Source organism: Mobula hypostoma, chromosome 14 (assembly GCF_963921235.1).
Source record: "Mobula hypostoma chromosome 14, sMobHyp1.1, whole genome shotgun sequence".
NCBI classification, from domain to species: domain Eukaryota; kingdom Metazoa; phylum Chordata; class Chondrichthyes; order Myliobatiformes; family Myliobatidae; genus Mobula; species Mobula hypostoma.
The window spans coordinates 32,506,184-32,520,814 of NC_086110.1; the positions used below are offsets into that span (position 1 = coordinate 32,506,184).

Consider the following 14,631-nt stretch of genomic DNA (forward strand, 5'->3'; position numbering starts at 1 on the left):
AGAACGAATCCATTCGAAAGGGTGCTCTGCTGCTTATTCAGTCAGTCATGGAGAGGATGTGCCATATTGTCCATAATGGAAAATTACTAAACCTTTTTTCTAGAAGTTTTAATTGCTAAACATTTTTCTCACGTTGACTTGTCAATGCCAAAAACTTTGCAGGAACTGCAAGACTAAATATTGAAATGCAAACAACAGGAATTCTGCAGATGCTGGAAATTCAAGTAACACACATCAAAGTTGCTGGTGAACGCAGCAGGCCAAGCAGCATCTATAGGAAGAGGCGCAGTCGACGTTTCAGGCCGAGACCCTTCAGTTAGTCCTGACGAAGGGTCTCGGCCTGAAACGTCGACTGCGCCTCTTCCTACAGATGCTGCTTGGCCTGCTGCGTTCACCAGCAACTTTGATGTGTGTTGCTTAAATATTGAAATGATTGGGTAAGGACACGCAGCCAGTGACAAGACACCTCCCGTTTATTAGTCCCTATCCTAAATGGCAAAGTTGTAAAAGCAAGTCTAAATGCCAAATCTTGCCAAGAAAGCAGCAAAAAACACTGATGGCCAGCTAAATTCAATTGCTGGATCAATCCAGTTAACTATTTCAAATGGCTCTGATATTCACAACATTCAAAATCTATTAAATATTGGTGAAACATTTCAACAATTAAATTTTTAACAGCTAAAACCCCAAGCAAAGACATTTAAGTACAGTCATGTAATTCATGGAGGTTTAAACTGTCCCTTGCAGCTAACCTTCTAAATAAAGGGATCCTTGGGATGAGCAGATAGTGTCCCCAAGTTAGTGCAGAATTGCAGTCTTTAACCTTCAGCATGGACTGCTGGAAGAGTCCAGTATCAGAACACTGCTGGCAAGTGCAGCTGCCAACATTTCCCAGCAACTTCAGGATTTGAAACAGGCAGGGTAGTTTTCTGTACGCACACCAAAAGGAAAGTCTGATAAGTAGCTCGGGCGGGAGGAGAAGATGGCAACGCAACACAGCGCGCGCAGCTCTCCGGTGAAATTATATTGTATCTGTTAAATAGGGGCCGTGGACAATTCTGATTTGATGGGGACAGACGTGAGAAGCACAGAGGAATATCTGGAGAAATTTCTGAAATGCCCGGTTCGCTGCCGCTGCTACTGTGCGATCGAGAATCTCCGGAGGGAAGGCCCCAAAATCCTCGGCTTTGCCTGCTGCTGGCGACTGAGGCTGAGGTTGAAGCATTCGGATAGAGATGGTGCTCGGTACTCGGTGTTGGAGGGCTGATCAGAGCTCGAAGTTTTCAGAGAACTCAGAGTCAGACTGCGGTCGGGCATGGCAGGGAGAGTTTTCTTCCTTCTCCCCTCTGCGTGAGATGTGGGACATTCGAGAGACTTTGAACTTTTTTTACTGTGCTCATGGACTGTTCTTCATCAAGTTATGGTATTGTTGCACTGTTGTAACTATATGTTATAATTATGTGGTTCTTGTTAGTGTTTCAGTCTTGGTCTGTCCTCTGTTTCTGTGATATCACACCAGAGGAATATTGTATCATTTCTTAATGCATGCATTACTAAATGACAATAAAAGAGGACTGCATGTTCTCATACTCTAATCTAATCTAAATCTAATCTATTGCACATTTTACTGCTTATAAAAAAAGGAAAGGGAACAATCTACTGCTCTGAAGTCAACTACCTGTCAAAGGCTGTTTTATACTTTCAAATCAATTCACAAACTGCTGGATGAAGCTATTTATTTCAGCTCCACTTGAAGATCAAGAAATTTTAACAGTTTTTTCATAGCTATAAATACAAATATGATCCAGTACAATTCAGAAAAGTCACTTCCGGGAGCATTATTGGTACCAAAAATATTTCAATTATGCTTTACATACATTAATTTAGCTCACTGGATTCAAGTACACCCTATCCTCGTTATATGCGTCTTCAGACAATGCGGATTCACAGTCATGCGAGGAACCTATTTCTACCAATGTCTCGTTATATGCGTCCAAAACTCACAGTTATGCGAGGAACACTGCTTTCCCGCCAATACAAGTTAGGTGCGCACGCTTCACAATCTCTCTCCCGCTATTCTCGCATTTGTTTTGGCAAGGTGTGGGTGCGCGATCTTAAACTTCTGTTGGTTTTACCTACGGTGCAGTGATTCTGCACTTGAAATATTTAACTATGCCTCCTAAGCATCCGATGTCATGTCCTGGGCCGTCAGCCGAGCAGCAGAGAACCGCTTTAACACTTGAAAAGAAGTTGGAAATTATAAACAGCGCAGCATCAGCTGAAAGTAACACAGCTCTGGGACGCTACTGTCGGGAACAGAATCTTGCCTTTAAAGTTCTTTTGTTGCTTGACAATGCGCCAGCCCATCCTAAACATTTAGACAGCATTCATCCTAACATAACAGTACGTTTCCTGCCACTTAACACAACGTCGCTGATTCAACCACTCGACCAAGGTGTAATCCATATTCAAGGCGTATGTACTTTTTTACCACGATGCTGCAAGCAACAGATGATTTTGAAAATCCCGGGAGTTTACTAACAGTGAGGGAATGGTGGAAGTCGGAACACATGGCACAAATGGCAATGGACATGGACCCACGTTTAGAACGGAGTCAGCATTTCAGTCGTTCCCTGCCGTCAACCCTTCTTCCCTACAAGCAAATTAAAAACGAAATGCTGCCAAGCAAACAGCCCTCACCACTTTATTCAAATCAGTAACACCTTCTGCTGCCGGCAGTTCTAAGGCTTCCTTCACCCTTTTGTTGTGCATGATGTGATCCTGACAACCACTACCATCCACCTTATCTATGTAAAGCTGCCTGACACCACAACTACTTATTTCCCAGAGTGAACACACCTGCCACTGTTGGTGAGTACCGTACACCCTCAGATGTTAACTTTCTATGATTTTTTATATTGAATATTACCTTAAATTGATGAAATATAATACAGATGTTGTCTTGTAGTACTGCTTTTGTGTCATATATGAATAAATTACAGATAAAACATATTTAGGAAGCCCTCTGGAAAGCAAACCTATTTTCTCCATTTAAATAATTATTCACATTATGCGTCAACTTCAAGGAATATATCCCTCGCATATAACGAGGATAGAGTGTAAAATCTGACTCCATATCTCTACCAATATTTTTAATAGTCAAACATGAAGGCTTTTATCTAATATGTTGTGTAGTGAACCAGTTTTGATAAGGGAGCTTGTAAAGGAGAGCTTAGGAGCCAATGATCATAACATGATCAAATTCACTCTGCAATTTGAGAAGTTAAAGTCAAATGTATCAGTATTACAGTGGAGCAAAGGGAACGACAGAGGAGTGGAAACTGATTGGAAGGGGACACCAGCAGGAATGACGGCACAGCAGCAATGGCTGGAGCTCCTGGAAGCAATATATAAGGTGTAGGATAGATACATCCCAAAGTAGTAGCATTTTAAAGGCAGGATGATGCAACTGTGACTGGCAATGGAAGAGAAAGACAAAAAAAAACAAAGGAGAGGGCATATAATAGAGCAAAAATTAGTGGGAAGTCAAAAGATTGGGAAGTTTAAAAAACAACAGAAGGCAACTAAAAAAAGCCATAAGGAGGGATAAGATGCAAAATGAAGGTAAGCAAACCAAACAAAAAAAAATCAGAGAGGATACCAAAAGATGTTTCAGATATATTAAGAGTAAAAGAGAAGCAAGAGGAGATGTAGGACCGCTGGAAAATGATGCTGAAGCGGTACGAGTATTTCACTTTGAAAGATACTCGCATAGTGCTGGAAGTTCAGAAGTGTCAGGGGCGGAAGTGAGTGCAGTTGCTATTACAAGGGAGAAGGTGCTTGGGGAGGCATTAGTAGTGATTTTTCAAGTTCACTAGATTTTGGAATAGTTCTAGAGGACTGGAGAATTGCAAATGTCACTCCACTCTTCAAGGGAGGGAGGCTGAAGAAAGGAACTTGTAGGCCAGTTAGCTTGACCTCAGTGGTTGGGAAGATGTTGGAGTTGATTGGTAAGGACGTTGTTTCAGTGCAATTAGAGGCACATGATAAAACAGGCCAAAATAGCCATGGTTTCCTTAAGGTAAATCTTGCCTGAGAAACCTGTTGGAATTCTTTGAGAAAATAACAAGCAGAATAGACAAAGGAGAATCGGCGGATGATGCCTACTTCAGTAGGCCTTTGACAAGGTGCCTCACACGTGGCTGCTTAGCAAGGTAAGAGCCCATGGTATTACAGGAAAGACACTAGCATGGAAAAAGCAGTGGCCGATTGGCAGGAGGGAAGGAGTTGGAATAAAGGGAGCCTTCTCTGACTCTGTTGGTGACTAGTGGTGTTCTGCAGGGGTCGGTGTGGCAGGTAGTGTTGAGGAAGCAGGGAGGCTGCAGGACTGAGACAGATTGAGAGAATCAGTAAAGAAGTGCCAAATGGAATAGTGTCAGGAAGTGCTGGGTTATGCACTTTGGTAGAAGGAATAAAAGCATATTTTCTAAATGTGGAGAAAATTTTTAAAAATCCAAGGTACAAAGGGAATTATTGGAAGTCCTCATGCAGGATTTCCTGAAGGTTAACTTACAGGTTGAGTTGGTGGGTGAAAAAGGCAAATGCAATGTTAGCATTCGTTTCAAGAGGACTTGAACATAAAAACAAGAATGTAATGCTGGGACCTCATTTGGAGTATTGCGAGCAGTTTTGTGCCCCATATCTAAGAAAGAGTGTGCTAACATTGGAGAAGGTTCAACAAAGGCTTCCAAAAATGATTTCAGGAATGAAAGGCTTACCATATGAGAAGCATTTGATGGTTCTGGGCCTCTACTCACTGTAATTTAGAAGAATGAGGGGGGATCTCGTTGAACCCCTATCGAATGTTGAAAGGCCTAGAGAGGATGTTTTCTACAGTGGGGGAGTCTGGGACCAGAGGGCACAGCCTCAAAATAGAGGGATGTCTTTTTAGAATTTCTATAGCCAGAGGGTGGTGAATCTGTGGAATTCATTGCAGCAGGTCACTGGATGTATTTAAGGCAGAGGTTGACAGATTCTAAGTCAGGGTGTGAAAGGTTACAGTGAGAAGGCAGCAGATTAGGGTTGAGAGGGAAATGGATCAGCCATGATCAAATGACAGAGCAGATTCGATGGGCCAAAAGTCAGCACCATGTCTTATGGTCTTATAACGGTCAGAAATCAACTGTGCAGTGTTCAGGTACACAAAGCATTGACAACGAAAAGATACTATTTCAATTTACAGCTGAAACTACCCCAAGAACTAAAATCATGACAAGGAGATTTGATCATTACCTTGTTTGGAATAAGGTAGTTAATGAGTGCAGAGTTAACCTCTGCAGACAGGCAGAGAGGAGAGAAAAGTGTTTCAGACCCTTCAGCCATACAATTATCACTTTCATCGCTGCTTGACATCTCCTCCCACTCATCATCAGAAGGATCTGAGGACAAACAGAAAAAGAGGGGCTTTGGTGATTCTGATGGAAATCAGAAATAGCAGAATAAGTTAATACTCGAATCAAAATATTTTGTCCACCATTTTGGTAATGGTCATGTACAGATTTCCTATATTTATGGTTTAATTAAATTCACTTGAAGAATGATATCAATTTAAATGTAAGATTATTTTTTTTTACCCACAACACAGCATTTGGGAAAATTTCTGAGATATTAAGCATTAGATAATTTCATGATAACTTATGTAATGCCCTGGTTAAGATTTTTACCGCTATGTTGTCAGTATTCCATTTTAGCAGTTCTGTAAGAGCAGTCTGATGTGCTTTCAGCATGTTTGGGTATGAGCTAAAGACAAGGGACTATGTTGTTCAACCTAGGAATGTTGTTTCAGGCAATCAGGATGGTGGAACTGGGAGAAGGTTCTAGGGAATGCTGAGCAGAGATGTTTTTATGGCGTACACTGGTGTGGGTCGAGGTCTTTATTGGCAGGAACTTGGAGAACACAGGAGGGAAGATGACTGAGGATGCCGTCCCTGTTGCACAAAGTACTTCGTACAGATGAATAGCTTCAAGGAGGAACGACCAATACTTCCACAGGGAGCCTGTTTGTTTGTGATGGATTTCAAACAACATTCAGAAGATGGTATGTGCTTTCACACAGACTGTAGGTCCAGCAAGCGAGTTAAACACAACTTCACGGTGAGCTCCAAATTATGTGCACATTTGAACTGGGTTAACTGTAATGGGCCTTCTAATTTTTTTCTTTTCTTTTTCCTACTAACAGTTTGATAAAGCTGAAATTTGTAAATATACTTTCTTTATAATTGTATGCAGTGTACGATCCATTATTTATTGCCGACGGTTAATTGTATGGAGGCAGTATTTACATAGTATTCACACAGATCAGGGCTCGGGTGGTCGAGACATCCCAATTTCCCAGTTTTGGTGGATGCAAAGTCATACCGACCCTAGACGTACACAGCTTTCGAAAGGTGGTTTTCTCACCGCTGAGTCTAGTGGCTGTTAGCGACACCTGGGAAAAGGAGGCTTCACTTTCAATAGACTTTCACTGGGTGCATCCATGCATTCAGGAATCAATGATCAGCTTTAGTCACCATATACATTTACATGTGTTAGGAATTTGCTGTGATGTGTTGGTGCAACACGCAACAAAAACATCATTCAACAATTATAAAGAAAAAGGAATTACATAAAAAAATTAAAATACAGATATGGAATAAAATGTGTGTGTGTATATATATATATATATATATACACTAGCGTGTATTTGCAATATCAACAGCAATATAAAAAAATGGCTTGAAGTGTTACAGTACAATGACTGAGGTAATCAATGGATGGAGTGGGGGTGGCTGAGTAGGACGATTGATCAGATTAATTGTCTTGGGAAGAAATTTTTCAAGATAGAGTGAAGAACTCCTCTGGCATTTCACATTAACTTTTAAGATTCAATAATGTGTTTGGTCATTGGTTGGATAACCTTACTATCTACTAGGGCTAACGTGCAGAAATTAATTAGATCAACCATTATCTAATGGCAAGATGCTGAAGTAATTCTACAAATTGGTCTTTAAGGAGTTTGCTATCTCATAGCTGTACTATCAGGAAAGTATTTTTTCCTAATGGCAGGAATTGTGGACTCTCAAAGGGAAACATGCTTGCAGTCCAACTTTGACAGGTGCTTGGAATGAAGTCAGGATGGATACAGACACACTAAGTAGGGACAAGCAGGCGTTCTATTATCGGAGAGGATTATAGGGATTAGAAGTTCATTTGGGGGGTTAAATAGAATGCAAAGGTTGTATAAAGCCTGGCTCAGCTGGATGTGTAGCTGGCAAGAATGGAATTGTGGTCAAAGAATGGAGCTTACGGCAGAGGCTGGCATGAACCTTGCGTGTAATATCTCAGCACTGTAACTTAGCCTCATACACAACCAGATTTTCTCATACCACTATTGGCAGCCACACCTTCGGCAACCAGGACACCAACACCTTGGCTTCCAGAGCTCCACCCAATTTTCCACTTCTCCTTCAAGGCACTCCTTAAATCCATTGCCTGAGTTGTTGTTGGTCACTGATATAGACATACAACAGTAGAGCACAGGAACAGGCATTTGGCCCATGATGTTGTATAAAACTAACCTCCTCTCCCAGAACTTTACATATCCCTCCATTCTCTGTATATTCCTGTACCTGTCTAAGAGCCCCTTAATCTACATTATTGTACCTGTCTCCACCACTTCCCCTGGCAGCACATTCCAGGCACCCACTACTCACTCTGTAAAAAAACTGGCCCTGCACCTCTTCAAACATTCTTCCTTCACCTTAACTGCACACCCTCAAGTTTTAGACATTTCTACCCAGAGAAAAGATCCTGGCCATCTACTCTAACCCTCTTATAATTCTGAGCTTTTGTCTTCTCTCAGCCTCCACCGCTCCAGAGAAAACAAGCCTCGTTTGTCCAAACCTCTTCTCAGAGCACATGCCCTCTAATCTAAGCAGCATCCTGGTCAACCTCTCCAAGCTTCCATATCCTTCTTATTAAAGTGTGACCAGAAATGAATGCTGTACTCCAGGTGAGGCCCAACCACAGTTTCATAAACTGCAAATTAACTTTCTGACTCTAGAGCTTAGTGCTATACAAATCCAAATTGTTGTTATAAGGATGTAAAAATATAGAGTTTATTCAAGACAACTTGTACAACAATAGCTGTATTAAACTCCTAACTCTGGAACTTCAACAGAACTGGTTTAATGTTAATCAGCCAGTTGGAAAGCACATCAACTAAACTCTTAGGTGAGCAAAATTACAAACTTTGTGATAGCCTAAGCAGGATTTGCACTACCGATATCAAACCTTTGTTGAGGTTATCATCAACAAAACAATCTCAGGTTTCGGTTTCATGTTGAAAAGTTACAAATAAAAACAATCTTATTGCATTTCAATTGAAAGAATAGACTGCCAAAGGCATCTTTAAAACAAAGAAATAAAATGAGTGTCTGTAAAAAATTATTCTTCATCATTGTGACCGAAGAAATCGGAGCATAATAAAGCATTCAAATTCTCCATTTATGGTTTACACCAGTAATCAAAAAGGAAACTTCAGACATTGGAAAAATGGATTCAAATCAGGAAAGGATAAAAGTATTCTCACAGGTCAAACAGTATCTGCATAAAAGGAAATTGTTAACTCTTCAGGCTAATGTCTCTTATCAGAACAGACACCAACAATGGCTCCACATTCCTTTTCAATATTGAGAAGAAATAAATACAATGAAGGGTCACAGATGTGACATGCTAGCTGTTTTTCTCTCCACAATGATTTAACAAGTCAAGAGGATGATGAGAAAAATGTAATACACCAAATACCTGGAGAGGATAGGGAGTTTGGCAAGCCTGAAAGGTCAAGCCTACAAGTTTAAAAACAGCACGGGAGGCTGTTACTAGCTTAAAAAAAGGCAGAGAAGACAGTGGCCTCCAGAGTTTTATGAGCTTGGCAAATGAGGGGGAAATTTTATTTCCATTTTAAAAATGCAATTTAGTTTTGCATTTAAATTCCCTGGAGCTCATAGTTTTAAATCATAAGTAACAGGTGGCTTCAGTGTTCCAGGTAATAGAGTAAGCAACAAGAACTGGTGAATCGAAGTCAGGTGACACAAAGTTATGAGAGACAAGGAAGTAAGTGTATGGCCCAATTAAAAGCACAGTATCTTGTGAATGCAAGATCCACAGAGTGTAGACTTTGGTGAGGTAAATGAAAACCACTTGGACCAGTGCAGTACACGTCCACAGCTCACAAACTTCAACTCTGAGTTAATGTATCACAAACACGAAAACAGTCTGCAGATGCTGGAAATCCAAAGCACACACACAAAATGCTGGAGCTAATAAGCTGGAATCCAAAATTCAGATACTGTGCTGCAACAGGAAAGAGGAAAGTATATGTTATATATAATGTTGCTAAAAGGGCAAATCAGAGGATATGCCCACAGGAAAATGAATATTAGTGTTGTATATGGTGATATATATGTACTTTGAACTTTGAATGGCAGTGCAGGCACAAGGGACAGAAATCACCTATATCTGCTTCTATTTACTGTCGGAATCTTCCAAAGTATAAAAGAACAATTACTTTGTAACTTGATAACATGTCATTAAGAAACAACGAAGTGGTGATGCAATAAACAATCTGGCCATAGGGGTGCAGCATCATTTCAGAGGAAAACAGCAGCAGCGTTTTGACCAAAGCAAACCATGACAGGAAAGGTGTCTGAATTTAGCCACCTGGAGTCAAAAGAAAATTTAACCAGTGAATTCACTTACAATGACTAATAACTTCTTGATGTATATTTTTGTATGTAAGTTCCTCATTCAAACTAGTTATTCTAGTCACTTCACCTACAAAGTAGCAAGGATCTTCCTTCACTGGAGGAATGCAACACGCCCAAAGAGCCACCCCAAACATTAGTGGATGAAAACAATTTTGGAAGTAGATTTCATACCTTCAGAACAACACATGTTTACAATGATCTCCAAGGCAGTCTGTTGAGCATCAAGCAGAGCAGTGGCATGCCTCAACTCCTCGCACTGGGTCTATTGAAAAACATGTTTAAACAAAAATCGATTCAAAGATTTCTAGCACTGAAAACATAGATATTAAAAACTTTTTCAACTAAAAAAGAAGATCATTTGAATCAATACTATCTGTATTCTTTGCAGGCACTTTGTTTTTCCATTGGTGTCATTAGGAAGATCAAAGTGAAAAATCATCAGGCATAAATTATCTTCAAAGTACTGTAGTAATGTAAAACTATCCGAAGTGTAATTGTGCAAGTCTGCAAAAAAAAATACTTTGCACCTACATGAATGTCAAGAGAAATAAGCTTGGATTTTCCTTTGCGATTTTGAAGTGCCTAATCCTGTCCTGGATGCATTTGTATTTACAACCAAGAATACACTTCCCCCAAACACCACCGCAAAAATCCTGAGTAAGAAATTTATACAGACTATGAATGAAATTGTGTACCACATGTCTCAGATATCACATTGAGGAACACAAACCAAACCTTAAAGAAAGATGTGAGAGAGAGAGAGAGAGAGAGAGAGAGAGAGAGAGAGAGAGAGAGAGAGAGAGAGAGAGAGAGAGAGAAAAAAAATTTGTATTCCTGGTGTCTAACCTGGTCTCAACATATTGATGCAGTTATAAAGACGGCAAGACAGCAGCTATATTCCATTAGGAGTTTGTGAAGATTCGATTTATCATCTAAAAGACTCAAACTTCTAAAGATGTACCACGGAGAGTATTCTGACCGGCTGCATCACCATCTGGTATGGGCAGGGCCTACTGCACAGGATTGAAGTAAACTGCAGACAGTGGTGAAATTAGTCGGCTTCATCATGGGTACTAGCCTCCATAGTATCAAAGCCATCTTCAAGAGGCAGTGGCTCAGAAAGGTGGCATTCATCATTAAGGACTCCCATCACACAGGACATGCCCTCTTATCATTGATACCATCAGGACGGAGGTACAGAAGCCTGAAGGCACAAACACAGTGATTCTGGAACAGGTTCTTCCCCTCAGCCATCTGATTTCTAAGTCGACATTGAACCCATGAACACTACCATACTTTTTTTTTGTTATTTTGCACTACCTATTTTAATTTAACTACTTAATAGACATATGTCCTTTCTCTAATTCAGTTTTTTTCTCTATTTATCATGTATTGTAGCCGCAAAGTTAACAAATTTCGCGACATATGTCAGTGATATTAAACCTGATTCCATGCAGATACTTTATGCAATTAAAGTAAAACCTCAGCTTATTTACAAAGAAAAGCTAATTTTTTGAATAGCTTTGAAGTATAGCATAATCAATTGTCTTGATAATGACCCGAAAGAGCACATTTGATTGAAAAATATCAGGTTACATTCTTGACCAACTACTGGCAATTTGATAGCATCTGAATAGTTACAGAATAAAATAACTCTCAAGGTAAATCAGTCTATTATTAATTATAACAGCAGGTATTAGCATTTTATTAAAGTCTCAGTGCCGAAGGTCATAATTAGTGTTTATGAGTTAAACGTAGGTCAGTGTTTTAGCTTGCTATAGAGGAGAGAACACAAGGAGGAAAGCAAAGGAAAATATTCTGCCTTCCATGGACAGTAAAGATCAATAAACATGTTCAACCCTTCCATTCCCTTCCTCGAAGGGTTGGTGTTTAGGCAGACAGCCAAAGTGAGATACTGCTATATACAGTAAACCACTTCAATTTTAAACTAACTAGTAGGATGATCAAATTCTACTTTGATAAACACACTTAAGGGAATTTAAATTAACTAATAACTCCATAACATGTTTAGCACTGCAAGCTGCAAAAGATTCATGTGTACTCAACAGGAAAAGCTGAATCTTTAAGCTGAATCTATTTGAATTTTGTAGTCTGGAAGTTCATCCACATTTGCTTGCACCAAATGATCGAAAATCATTTAACCAAAAAACTTTGCACAATATCTTTGTGCCCAACTTCCAACAAATGACTTTTTTAAAAAAGGAAATCAAGAAGCTTAAAGGCTTGAGACTACAACTATGTCAAATAAAAGCAAATACATTTCTGTCATTTTAAAAACTTTCATCCATGAAATGAACAAAAAGAAACATGGGTTTCTGCTCATAAAAAAGATAATGGAAAGCATACTGCATTTGGTGCTCAGGTTAGAAGCTAAACAATGCGGGTGCCAATTTGTTCCAAAAGGGGACTCTGAGATTCTAGTTACACATCGCTTTATTTCTCCATCTGACTCTGACTTCCATTCCTCTCTCCATAGCAGCCACTGGACATGCTGAGTATTTCCAGCATTTACTGATTTGATTACTGATCACAGAAAAGTACTTGGGATATATTTGAAGGGAGATATGTACAGTAGGTGTATTAAACAAATGTACATCTTCACAATTCACTTACTGGTAGAAAATCTGAAATGTCTTCACTTGCAATATTTTCTGCTTCAGTCTGATGAGATATTTTTTGTGTACCATCCTCCAGTTTGGGAGCAACATTCTCATCTGTATTGTTCATTTCCTCTTCCATTTCAATCTCTGCCTCAGCCTTTGGGATTGTACATACAGCCTGCCTGAGTGTAAGAATTATCTGGCCTGCATTCTTGTCCAAGGCTTCTGCAAGAATCCTTATAACAGCATTTATTGTGTCTGCTTGACTGCTGGAAGGGACAATGTTCTTCACATTCCATACTGTACCTAAAGGGAAATGTTAGTTACAATCGTTAGAAGTGTGAAATAAACCAAGATGCTTCAGTGACTCAAACCACCAGACACCATTGTCCCTCATCACTCAGGATTACACTGCCTGGAGCAATGTACTGCATAAAATTACATTTTTTGTTTAATAACAATTCATAATGCATAGACTAGGGGAATTAAAATATACTCCAGCAAAACATGCAAATGCTATGAATAATATATTTTTTCTCCATTTCGCAATATTTAGCACTATAAATGTAATTTTCTAGAATCTATTTTCCCAAATTTAACACTTTTCAGAAATTGAATCGACAGCTCACCACTGGAAAATCCATAAATCCTGCAAATAAAAATTAAGCATCCTTTTAATCTACAACTGAACTCGTGCTTTTTTCCTCACTGGTGTACCTTTACATTTCTGAGAAACAGGTTTTAGTAAAAGGAGTTATTAACTGATAATCTTTGTAATAAAAGATTTGTACTTCCAAATATATCAAGATTGTGTATTGTACAAAGATTCCTAACAAACTTTATGTTCACTTTGACACAGTATAATTTTCCCCAATTAGTAATTCAATGAGGCACTTCTCAAATGTTGTCCTGATTTATTTTGGCTTGTGGTGATTAAGAAATGTATTACAAGCTTTTTGTCAGATTTGTACTTCCAAATATATCAAGATTATATATTGTAGCTGACAAACAAATGGAGTATTTTCTTTGCTTGAACAAATGACTGAGATTTCAAATCGCTTTCCAGTTACTCTTCTTACCTGCTACGAGGGTCCTCAGGAGCAGATGTTCTGTGGTATCTTCTTTGGATAGCAGCACCATTTCCAATACTTGCAGGGCCGGGGGAATTAAGGATGCCAAAAGCTCAGTATTGTCTTCAGTAACTGTCTGTAAACAATAAGCTGGGGAAGGAAGCAATAGATCCAATTCATTTGCATTCCACCTGGCATACAAGTTACCATATAAACAGAAAAGAAAGTGCTGTGTCAACAAATCATACTGATTTGTATCTCATTTCAGTTGCCTTGCATGGATTGGAGCCCTGTACTGAAGCTACCGCATTCATCCTTAGTCAAGCAAATGCATCCTTAGCCAAGCAAATGCATTCAGTGAGTATATGAGCTATGCATTCCACGTACATGCTTTCACCCTGGATTACAAACACACTCGTTACTACCATTAGGTAGGAGGCTACAGAAGTCTTAGGTCCCTCACTTCAAGGTTCAGGAACGGTTACTGCCCTACAATAACCGGCTTGCTGAGTGAGCGTGGATAATTTCGTTCACCTCTACTCCGAAATGGCTCACTTCCAAGGACCCTTTACAACCCATGTTTTCAGTATTATTTACATTTACATTTACATAGTTTATCTTCTTTTGCATATTGGTGTTTGTCAGTCTTTATTGGTTTATGAATAACTTTCTGTAAAATTCTCTATTTCTTTTTCCTGTAAGTGCCTTCAAGAAAATAAATCTCATGCTAACATATACGTACTGTACTTTGATAATACATTTACTTTTAACTTTGAATATGTTGATTTTGTCCATAGGTTGCAAGATAAGCCGATGCATACACAAAACTGAAGATTAATCTACAGCTGTTTCCTTTCCTTCGTAGTATTCAGCTCGTGTTGACATCCCTACAAATTTTCATTAATCTAACAGCTGCTTCTACAGTTTCATAAGGTCCTCATCACTCAGCTGTTCAGCATGGGATTCAAGAAAATCAGTGGTAGATTCTCATCAACTCAAGTTGGTTGCAAAGAACCACCAGTTTCCCCTCCATATCTTCTATCAGAAAAATCGTGGAAAACATGATTCAAGTTTGGGCAAAGTTTCTTCCATACACTATTTATAATTGTTTGAAACACACACAAAAGGATGGAG

The 14,631-nt window shown here is 39.3% G+C and overlaps 1 protein-coding gene across 1 annotated transcript in view; it reads right to left on the bottom strand.

The window, feature by feature from the left end:
- The window catches only part of heatr3 (HEAT repeat containing 3), a 60,311-nt gene that overhangs the window by 15,935 nt on the left and 29,745 nt on the right, over positions 1-14,631 (bottom strand). The window contains exons 7-10 of the mRNA XM_063066900.1: positions 13,507-13,647; positions 12,441-12,733; positions 9,978-10,068; positions 5,293-5,438 (exon numbers count right to left, since the gene is read on the bottom strand). Of these exons, the coding sequence (XP_062922970.1) occupies positions 5,293-5,438; positions 9,978-10,068; positions 12,441-12,733; positions 13,507-13,647 (671 nt within the window). The remainder of the gene's footprint in view (positions 1-5,292; positions 5,439-9,977; positions 10,069-12,440; positions 12,734-13,506; positions 13,648-14,631) is intronic.